Source organism: Ruditapes philippinarum, unplaced genomic scaffold (assembly GCF_026571515.1).
Source record: "Ruditapes philippinarum isolate M1 unplaced genomic scaffold, ASM2657151v2 ctg4163_1_1_1_1, whole genome shotgun sequence".
Lineage (NCBI taxonomy): Eukaryota > Metazoa > Mollusca > Bivalvia > Venerida > Veneridae > Ruditapes > Ruditapes philippinarum.
Genome location: NW_026857281.1, coordinates 145,809 through 157,832, shown reverse-complemented (window position 1 = coordinate 157,832; position 12,024 = coordinate 145,809). Strand labels below are relative to the sequence as shown.

General features: G+C 31.9%; 1 protein-coding gene across 2 annotated transcripts in view; it reads right to left on the bottom strand.

Annotated features, from left to right (window-relative positions):
- Window positions 1-5,428, bottom strand: part of LOC132749270 (neuronal calcium sensor 1-like) — a 50,282-nt gene extending 44,854 nt beyond the window's left edge. Inside the window, exons 1-2 of one of the 2 annotated variants that reach the window (XM_060738991.1) lie at window positions 4,988-5,428; window positions 3,111-3,135 (exon numbers count right to left, since the gene is read on the bottom strand). In XM_060738991.1, the coding sequence (XP_060594974.1) occupies window positions 3,111-3,135; window positions 4,988-5,051 (89 nt within the window). In that variant the 5' untranslated portion in view covers window positions 5,052-5,428. Of the gene's footprint in view, window positions 1-3,110; window positions 3,136-4,177; window positions 4,519-4,987 lie in introns of those variants that run through there. The other variant, XM_060738992.1, reaches the window with a different exon arrangement.
- Window positions 5,429-12,024: the final 6,596 nt, after the last annotated feature.

Below are 12,024 nucleotides of genomic sequence, written 5' to 3'. Positions count from 1 at the left end.
AACTAAAAGTGACCTAAGCCTTAGCCATGGCATATAACTTGTTGGAAATAAAGGTTACCTAAGCCTTTGCCATGGCATATATCCTGTAAGAACCTAACAGTGACAAGACTTTGCCATGGCATATAACCTATTGGAACTGAATGTGACCAGCCTTTGCCATGGCATATAACCTGTATTAACCAGCCTTTGCCATGGCATATGACCTGTATTAACCAGAAGTGACCAGCCTTGCCATGGCATATAACCAGTTGGAACTGAATGTGACCAGTCTTTGACATATGGCATATAACCTGTTGGAACCGAATGTAGCCAGCTTTGCCATGGCATATAAGCTGACGGAACAGAACATGACTCTCCTTTGCCTTCAATATTGAGTCAAGCCAGCCTTCACTCAAGTTACCATGCATTTTAAACAGACTTTAAATTTTTGGTAGTCCAATTTTGTATTTAATGATAGTGAAATTCTTTTCAAATTCATACCACTGGGCTGACCAATTTTACAATATCAACAATTTATGGGTTTTCATTACCTGCAGGAATACCCTTAACTTTGACAACAATTAACTTAAAGCAAAGTTAGTTGAATAACTTCTCCACTGAATGTTGTCACAAATTGGAGAAAAAATCTAATCTTTTTTGCATTATCATATGTTGCACAGTTTATAATTATACATGTTATCATAAGATGCCATGTAATTAGCCAATTATGTCCTTTTAATTTTGCTCATCTAAACTACTTAACCCTTGAAATTTTATACAGTAATTCACACAAAAATTAAACAAAAATAAACGTTTGGGAGGAACATTCTCTGTGAGATGGCAGTAAACACCATGCCCCACCCACCCCCTCCTCCCCCTACACCCACACCAGTGCCTATCCAGAATCTTGAAATGGCATTAAGGAATGATAATCTAATATCTATGTTTTTCAGACTTAATAATTTTCAATACCTTTTGTTGGCAACTACGTCCAAAAAGACAGCAGGAAATTAAATATGCCCTGTAAATGATCATATTTCTACATTATGAAATATACTACTTCATCTTTAGAAATTATTAACTTAGCTCTGACACTAAGCCTCCAATAATAGTAACATTAAATGTTGCTTAAGTATTATAGTATATTGCATAATATTATTGGGAATACCAATAGATTATCCATGGTTGACCACAAAACTACAGTAACTTTTAACAGTTTTGCAGTCAACCCTCAATAATTTATTGTTAATATCAATATTGGCATTGTCTGATATTGCAATGTCACATAGAGCGTAATGAACAAGTAATTTTGATTTTTGAAGAAAATTTCCACTTTCTTTGAAAAACCAAAACAAACAAAAATTGAACATTTCTGAGCAAAAGTGAAATACAATGTATATGCTAATCATGCACTGTTGTATTCAAGAAAAGCACATAAAAAATTACCGTAATGTTTCCATTTAACACCCCCCTGCCTCCCCCTCTAATTAGAGCCCCAACTTTGCCACCACCACATTTTGCAGAAAAAAATCTTACCTTATAGATTTATAATATAATCCATTAATGAAAGAGCAACCAAAAAAAATCCAAATATTTTTTTTTAAAACATCACAATTAATGACACTCCAGTAATGTTAAATCATTAAAAAAATAATTCTGTATAACATGTATATATTAAATCATAATAATGAATAATGATTTTATAATTGAATAATTGAATCTTTAATAAACATATTTATAGTTCTAATTAGTGCCCCCCCCCCCCCTACTTGAAAAAATGCTAGCCCCCAGGGGCATGACTAGGAGACAATACGGTATATGCAAATCACACATTTCAAGGAAAGCACAAACATTTCTGAGTAAAAGGGAAAAATATGCTAATCAGGGACTGTTGTATAAACACTGATAAAATGACCGACTTTACATTTAATGAGAAACTCATCATAATAACAGATGTCACTCTGATTATTGACTTATCCCTTAATCCTTTGAACTAATTGGCATCCGAATAATTGCATGTCTAATTATTGTAGCATAATTACAGCACTGTAGTCTCTTTACATTTTATGGGTTTGTATAAGGCTCAGAGTCCCTGCTTGAAGAATACATGTATATAGAATTTATTCACATTTATTCACATAATATATAGATGTTTTCAAATTATCACAATGATTTCCACATAAATACCAATGATGGAATTAAACCAATTTTTAACCGTTAAACCAATTTTTAATCGTTAAACTAATTTTTAATTGTTAAACCAATTTTTAACCGTCAAACCAATTTTTAACATTAAACCAATTTTTAACCATTAAACCAATTTTTAAACGTTTTTTTAACCGTTTAACCAATTTTTAACCCTTTAACCAATTTTTAACCCTTTAACCTGTAGGAACTGAAGATGATTAATTACCCTTTGCCACCAGTATACAGCCAGGCCAGTCTGAACATCCTTAATTGCACGCAGCTGTCCGGTTAGCTCAATAGGAAGAGCACTGGACTGTGAATAATGCGACCCAGGTTCAATTCCTGGACGGCGCAGGTTACTTTCGTTGTGATTGATCATGAAATCCTTTATACGGTCACACTGTACCCCTGCTCTGGCATGTACAGAAGTTTCATTTTCTTGTGACAGTGAAGGCAACTAGTACTGGTAAACTGCTTGACAGCCTGCACAGAGGAATGATGCAGTGGTTGAACTGTGCTCTGGTGAATTCAATGTGGCTTACTGCCGTGATCCTTAATGAAAACTATCAACACCACCACCACATCCTTGCAGTCTGGCCAGGCTCTATACTGTTGGCTGAATAACTTTTAAAACTTCTCCCTTTTCACATTCTGTAAACTTACTAAATAATAAATCATATATCAAATTTAAATTTGTTTCATTTTTACCTTTCTCATTTAAAAAAAAATGCAACTATTCAATGATGAAAGACCCATGGAGTATTTACATTTTACAATTACCACTATTAAGTAGCCAAGATTTGAGTGTCAAATTCAATTCTTGCAATTAATTTCTAGGACAAAAATCTCTTCAGTAATCAATGAGATTGTTAAAAGCAAATGAAATGGTATTCATCCTCAATATCTTGAGTGTGTTTGTATTGACAAAAAAACAAATAACTCACCAGTGCTGTAACTCTCCTTTGTTGACTGAAAAAGAAACAGAAAAAAATTACATATAGCATCTGGTATTGTCATACTGTGGCATATCTATAAGCAAATGTATATGACATTGTTAATTTGTTCTTGTACACTGACTTTAATAACAGCAAAGGATCTAGAAATGAGATTCTCATTTTTATAGTAACCATATTTTCTAGCCTGTACTTGAATTTTAAATAATTATAATTTAAGAGGATTTGAAAAATTTCTAACTAATCAATTATTGGTTAATTTTAGATTATCCATTTAATCAATGCAAGTTTCCCGCGTGGTCTTTATTTACATTATACAGGGGGTGGCCTGTAAAAATCATAATGATAAATGGTATTGTCCTGATTAGTTTTAACATATTTATTTCCTACATATAAATATATACATTTATAATACAAATAAAATATTTTTATATTAGAACAGAAGACGAAATAAAATTCATCTGCAGTTGTGATTGAAAGATGGAGAAGCCCATTTTAGATATTTAGCATGGATAGGGACAAAAAAAAAACATGAATTTGAAAGTCAGTCATTTTTCAAATGTTTCGAATATGCAAATTTAGCCCTTAGCTGGATGTTTGGCTAAAGAATCTATCCATGCCACCAGTGCACACCAAGATAAGCCGGCACACTGGTGCTGTGTGAGCATGGTCTGCACTGTTTGCTATTCAGTCAGTAAATGAGCCGACTGTCACGACAAAACCAACATAGTGGGTTTGCGACCAGCATGGATCCAGAGCAGCCTGCGCCTCCGCGCAGTCTGATCAGGATCCATGCTGTTCGCTTACCAACTCCATTACAAGTGGAGAAACTGACAGCGAACAGCATGGATCCTGATCAGACTGCGCAGGCTGGTCTGGATCCATGCTCGTCGCAAACCCACTATGTTGGTTTTGTCGTGACGCGGCTCAAATGTTTTTGAAATTTTCCCCTAAAATGATGAATGGTCTTGTCCACATTAAAGGATGGACAAGTCCATTTAAGATATTTAGTGGTGGTAAAGATTAGGAAGCTGTAACATAATAAGAGATTTATTTACCTGACACATACATTGTAAAATGTCAGCTGAGTTATTACTTTAAACCTCGGTTCCCCAGGTAACCAGATACTGGGTTTCCACTGTGACATCACCAATGGTGTCAAATGCAAAAAAAACATTAATTCTTCCTCATAGAATTTTCCATTGACAAAATTTATAGGTGCTTTTGTAAAAAAAAACCACAAGTCTAGTGTAAAAAGTAAAGCTACAACTCCGTTTTACTACTTTGTTAATCATTTTAATATTAACATACAAAACAACTAGTTAAATTTATGACTTATGGTATTAAGCTTGAATAATTAAAAACTATTGGCAATGCAATGAAATGCACAATAATTAGTGAAGAACCCATAATAATTCAAGGCACAAGAAAAAATAAAAGGCACATGTTATAATAAAAGGCACAAGAATCATTATCAGACAAAAGAAAATAATTAAATGCACAAGAAACAATAAAAGGCACATGTTATAATAAAAGGCACAAGAATCATTATCAGACAAAAGAAAATAATTAAATGCACAAGAAACAATAAAAGGCACATGTTATAATAAAAGGCACAAGAATCATTATCAGACAAAAGAAAATAATTAAATGCACAAGAAACAAAAAAAGACACATGTTATAATAAAAGGCAAAAGAATCACTATCAGACAAAAGAAATAATAAAAGGCACTAGAATCATTATCAGACAAAAGAAATAATAAAAGGCACTAGAATTATTATCAGACAAAAGAAATAATAAAAGGCACAAGAATCATAATCGGACAACAGAAATAATATAAGGCACAAGAAATGAAAATGACACTCACAGTAGGTACATCCCATTAGATCCTTGACTTCGGTTGAGCTTAGTTTACTGGCACGTTTCCCCATGTTATCCTACCATCTTTACTAATAATCATACCAGCGACCCTTCATTATCCGCGGAAAAAAACTGATTGAAACAGAATCACTAGCAGCTCGTATACTGATATGTTGTTGGTACTGTCCTGTCCTAGCATTTAATGCAGTGACTATTGATTCCTTGTGTAGCAGGTACCTTTAACGTTGTTGTTGTTTTATTTGTCATCAATTCATTGTTGAACCTTTCTGCTTAGGTATTGCCTAATGGATAGAATTTTTCAAGGAAAATGAGACCATTATTTTAATTGTGCTACAAACGATTTTTATTCTCATCAAAGACATTCATAGCTATGTTGAGATGTGATACTACTTGTATCAATAACATAAGCTGTCTTTTTTTTCCCCCAATATGCTATACGGTTAAATCTGAAAAATATCCAATATCGTATCTATGTATTCTATTTTCCAAGCATTTGTCTCCAATAATAGTAGAAATGAATTTTTGAGAGAGAGATCTTTCATTGACTATTTTATATCTATAAATTTGTGTGGATTGAAGAAATATTCTATTACGATTTATTTATTACTTTTATAACATTTTTTTTTTTTTTTTTTTTTTTTTTTTTTTTTTTTTTTTTTTTCACTTTTTTAACTATAGATTTGCATATCAAGGCATGATAAATACAAAATCAAAGTACTTAAAATATACTGATAGAAGGTTATTATGTATTTTGCCTTCCAAAACCTTGTTATCTTTGTTGTTCTTTATTGTGCAATCAACAGTAGTCATAATAAATATCTTGACTTAAAATGACTTCTCTACAAAACTTAATTTCTAAAGAAAACTTTAAAATATGTACTGAGTGTATTACAGTATTAGTGAACAGATGTCACATTTTAGAACTGTTCGCTAATTAGGGAATGTTTTCAAATAAAAAACATAAAGTTTATCATTTTATACATGTATTTCTTAATGTACTTTTACATATTTTGTTTTATAACATACAAAATATTTAAAAGTCATTCTTTTTCCAAAAATAGAATTATTTAAGAACATTGCCAGACTGCCAGCATTGTTTAATATTTTAACAGAGCATTCCCATAGCTACATAACTGGATTATTTTATTTTGTATCAATAAATAGAAAATCTTGTCAAGAGCTGTTTTATTAATCACGAATCTGTGACTGTTTATCAATACCTTTGATTAAATAACACATTGACAGGTAGAAAATAATGGCACCAAGACTTATACATGTACATGTATATAACAATACTTGTCCATGGACAGCATGCTATATTTTCCTCAGTGCTGAAAAGTTAAATAAAAGAAACAGCAAAAAGGGGGCATAATTCTTCAAAAGTGCTAAGGCGCTTAAGCAGACTTACATGTCCTTTATAGTCAACAAGTATTTTAAGTTTGAAGTGAATACCTTTAAAAAAATGAGAAAAAGGCAAATTTTCTGAGATCAAAAAAGGAATCAAGTAAAAACAGCTATATAGGGATTATTATTTTTCCCCCTTAGAAGTTAGCAATGCGTTTTTAATTAGACAGTGAACATGAGCTCCATTTTTTAGTGAATATCTTTGATACTTTTTATGAGAAATTAACCTAACAAAAGATTAACAAAGAAAGTGAAAGACAAAAAAGGGGTCATCACTGAGCAAAAAATTAATTATAAGTAAAATAAGTTACAGTTTGTATTTATTGGGAAGTGCGTAAATTATGAACAGAAGTAGATCTACATAAAGATTAAAGATATATCCAACTTTAGGTTAAGTCAGTTTAGGTTAACCTCGTACGGACAGAGACGGCCGGTTTAACCTATGGCATTAAAAATCCCAAAAGGGGAGACAATAACGGTTTTGTTTTACATTTATTTTTCTTACCTGACACTGAATGGAACAAATAATATTACTAACCAAAATATCTTTCAATTAGTGAAATATCATACGGCTACATCTTTTACATCTGCAAGAAATCTTCTGCAACATTTTCTTATTTTTTCTCACATGCAAATGGTGTGTCATAAACAAAGGCAGGTAAGCAAGAGTATCCAAACCTCTTAGTGGCCTGACGAACAAACTCCTCGCAGTGGTTACTTCCCTTTATCAGTACATGTAGGCTAGGAGCCAGACTAGCAGACGAATTGCAGACGCTGGAAAATTCTGAAATATGTGTAATCAGTGGACTACAGAATACTGAGATTATCTTTTTTTATAGACTTGGTAGATCCAGCTCTAGATGTATTTATTTTTCTAAATAACAATTTAAACATTCTTTGAAATTAGTTGTTTACCTATATAGGCCTCATGTGGCACATGTATGAGTTATTGTTAATGACCTCATTTAGCCAAGGATTAAAAACTGGATTATTCACAATTATGTGATCATTTAGGTATCCTCACATTTAAGTATCCTCACATTTAGGTATCCTCACATTTACGCAAATTTCGAATCTTCAAACGTCGCAAGAACTCGGGATCATTTACTCTAATGCCTACTCTTTGACCGTTAGATCTTCTTTATATAGACTTTTCTCTTAAAGACACTATAACTTGTGTACAAAATTTCAGATCATTCTCTCACTCCGTTTTTCCTCGTGCAAAAGAAACCAACATTTTAAACGTCGCAACGCTTTTCACTCAACGCCGACCATACATAATATTTTTCGATTTATTTCCGAGTTCAGTTCTTAATTATCTTTTACAATTCTTTCCCTTTTTAAGTACCCAAGCTGATATATGTAAGAAAATCAATTTTATTAAATTAAGCTATATTTGACCTAGGTGAAGTTCCTTTAACTATTGAATATTGAGCATCATGTTCTATAGTTCGTTTTGTTTAAAGTGATGCCTTCAAATCACAAATGTTCATGTGTACAGCAACTCAAAAATGTCAGATGTTTATAGTACATTGTAATATATCTACCACAAAATATACGTGTATATGATGATGATTGTTCACCTTAAGTAGCAGTTCAGTCAATGAGCACGAGAATTCTGTCAGATCAAAATCGATTCTGATAATGGGAACTGTTTTAGACAAGTATAGAAAGTGTTTCTATTGTTTAAGACAACTGTCAACAAAACAATGTTATGTTTCAGACAACCGTCAACAATAAAACTGTTTTAACAAGTTTTGTTATGCTAAAATCAAGATAGATATTGATTAATTTAAAGATTGTTCAACCTATATACTGCAGTAAATATATATAAATATATATATCTGTCAACGTGAAAAATGATAATACAGTATAATAAATAATGGGAAAAGTTTACAGAACAGAACAAACATGTCTCTTTCATATCAATATAGAGGATGAATTATTAATATATTAAGTTGTATCTACTATGTCTAAATTATTTCTATGAGACATCGCATCTCGTACATACAAGGATAAATTTAAAAGTATACTTCTATTGTTTGATTTTAACATATCAGTGAATTTAAGCATACTAGGTCTTATATAATAGTATCTTTTTATATATTTTTTCTTATATCAATATAACAAGGACAAATTAAAATGAAATGGTATTCATCTTCGACGTCATGTAGATTACAATATAAACAATATCTTTCATTTCTAACACTTATATATCTATGAAACCTACCAGTTTGCACATGTTATTAATGCGAAGATATTCTAATTCATGAAAGATACTTCCTTAAAGTACTTGGTATTATATCAAGATAATTTTTTTACATTTTTTTTTACAATGTGCTATAAACATTTAAATAAATGAGGAATAAAAATTGAAATTACAAGTTATCGTTGGAGGGTATTTTTACGTTTTGTTTAACTCTTGGTATACATGTCATATTTTAAATACTTTAAAATTGAATAAATAGAATCCAGTCAAGAACATAGGCACTAGGATTCAAAGCTCAAAATCCGTGAATAAAATACCATTATTAACTAAAAAGAAATTAAAAAATCAAAATCATAGTAAGTTGTGGAACCGAGTGCCTATGGTTAAGAAGTATACATTTAAGATTTTAAATTTCTCTCCAGATAATTGTAAAGCGAATATTTGAGGGCTGATTTTATTTTATATTATTTTGAGTAAACTATTACATTTAATAATTACGAATTTATTTTTTTTACAAAATTTGTAAATCTAAAGGATCTTTTGTCATTACAGTTTAACATTATACGTTTATTTTTGTCGTATTATAATTTGATTAAAATCAATATTTAATATATAAAATGATATTCGTCTTCAACATCTAGAGCAAAATGTTCAGCATAAACTTCTATATTGTAACTCATATATTGTGGTTTATTTGAGCCGTGTCACGACAAAACCAACATAATGGGTTTGCGACCAGCATGGATCCAGACCAGCCTGCGCATACGCGCAGTCTGATCAGGATCCATGCTGTTCACTATCAGTTTCTCTACTTGCTATAGGGTTTGTAAGCGAACAGCATGGATCCTGATCAGACTGCGCGGATGCGCAGGCTGGTCTGGATCCATGCTGCTCGCAAACCCATTATGTTGGTTTTGTCGTGATGCAGCTCATTTTATGCTAAAAAATAAAATAAGTTAAGCTTTTGTTAACCCGGGGATCACAAGAAATTTGATCCATAGTTACAAAACTTGCTATCTGACACCAGTATTTCACAGCTTCTGGCTTCATGAGGAGGTTAGCTTTGATCAGATATCTATATATTCTATATAATTATATATGTTATATACGTACAGATGGTATTGAATGGTTGTAGATTTAATACTAAATTTAGCACTGAATCTATACGAATATAATATTCTAATTACCACATATTCAAAATTAGTACAGTTTACAGTTAAATAGTCATGTTTCGTTGACGAGCCTTAACTGTAGTGCAAGTCTAAAATATGCCTCAGAAATGAATAAGAAAGAGAAGGTTAAGATGCGCATGCGCAAAATGCAACATCCGTTACTATGGAAAAATCGTATTTTAAAAAAGGTCTATATAATTAGTGAGTACCTTTTCGAAAATTGTAACATGCCACCAAGAATTAAATGTTTTTTTTGAGAAATAAAAATACATGTATATCATTTGAGGTTTTTGAATATGTAAGAATAGTAATCACATTACATATATAATACATTGTTAAATATATGAAGTGACAAATTCCAAACGATCTCTGATATGAACAGTCTGCTAAACATCGCTAATTTTAAGTCCATTTCTTCTATGACAGAAATACAAATCTAAGACGGTTTTCAAAACAAATTTGGAATATCAAAACCACATTTGGTTGTAAGTATATAATATATACTGTATTGATCAGACGCCCAGCGTGACATGATTGGTTGTAAGTATGTCATCATGTATTGATCGTGACATAATTGACCGTCAACATAAACTGTATTGTCAAGAAGCAGAGCGTGACATGATTAGTTGCATACATATCATCATGAATTGGACAGAAGCCTAGCGTGACATGAGTGGGTGTAATAATCTTATCATGTATTGATAGAAAGCCGAGAGTGACATGATTGGTTGTAATTATATATATCATCCTGTATAAACCAAAACCCTAGCGTGACATGATTGGTCGTAAGTATACCGTCCAGAAGCTCGGTGTGACATGATTGGTTGTAATAATCTTATCATAATCCGAGCGTGGCATGACTGACTTTGAGCAAAACTTTATGTCTTTATTTTTTTAGAATATCTTTAACTCCGATGTAAAATGTATCTTTTAGATCTACTCTAATACGCGTATGTAAGATTTGAAAAAATAAAAAAATATATATGTTCTTTGTATATATCAGTAAGCTCGTAATGTTCAGTGGCGTATCTAAGTCTAAATTTATATGTAAGGACCGACAACAAGGTCACCATTCCCCAAGAATTTTGTCTTGATTTTCAGAGGTGCGTTTTGGCGTATATAAAGAACAGTTATAATTTCAACTGCAGGAAGACGAATAAATTATTTCAAATTCGCCACATTTATTTAAAAAAAAATGTTGGCTGCGCCTAATTGGTCTAGAGGGACCTACCCCACTGCTTATATACATGTATATATAATAATATCCTAAATCGTTTGCAAAGATTGTGCTATACTGGAGCGCTCGTGCAATTTACTTTCCTGATATAACACGAAACTTATAACACAGCTCCGTGATGTGATTATCTCTCGGCAGCAGTTTGCGAGTAGCAGACGATAATGACTCCAACCCACATGTACAGGTTTTTATAAACGGATGCCAATGCCATTACTCAGGATATTGTACTAAGGCATTTCTGCAATCAATTTCGGATGACATCTTGTCTTATCGTTGATGACAAGGAATTGAGACGCTATCAGATCAGATCGATTCTGTAGATCTGTCAAGACGATTATAGTCATCATACAGTCAATCAAAGTGACGTCACAATGCGCACATATTACCTATCTAGCAACAATGCAATAAAAAAGGATGCTGTCCATCTTCATTCTATATATAATTATTGATTATTTCAATATTCACAATAAGGTATAGTCATTTAAAACTGGACTCTTTTTAGCACCCAAATATTTTTAAAGAGGTTTTTCAGGCAAAGGAAAATCTTGTTTGAAACAAAGGAAAATCATGTTTGAAACAAGAATAAAACTGAATTATGAAAACTTCAGCTTGGAACTGAAGTGTGGTGTATGAAAGAGAACCCAATTTCAAATTATTTTAAGAAGTAAGTGTTACCGACAATAAATAAGTTTTTTAATATTTATTTCATAGGTCTGTCTAAACTCACTTGTTGTTTTGTCCAATAATGAATCATTTTCATAATAAATGGCAAAATATAACAAAAAAAAGTATAAAACTTTCGTTTATTAACTATTTCTTCTTTCCGCATTAAAAAATACGTCAAAGTTACATGGCATGGGCACTCTCTTTAAAATGGGAGATCAAAGTCAGAGGTTAATCTTAATAAAGGGTTGCAGTCTTTTCTTACCGCCACTCAATATTAGTGATAGTGAAGGAAAACAGCGTTACCATCAAAGAACGACAGCTCTGTGTTTAATGAA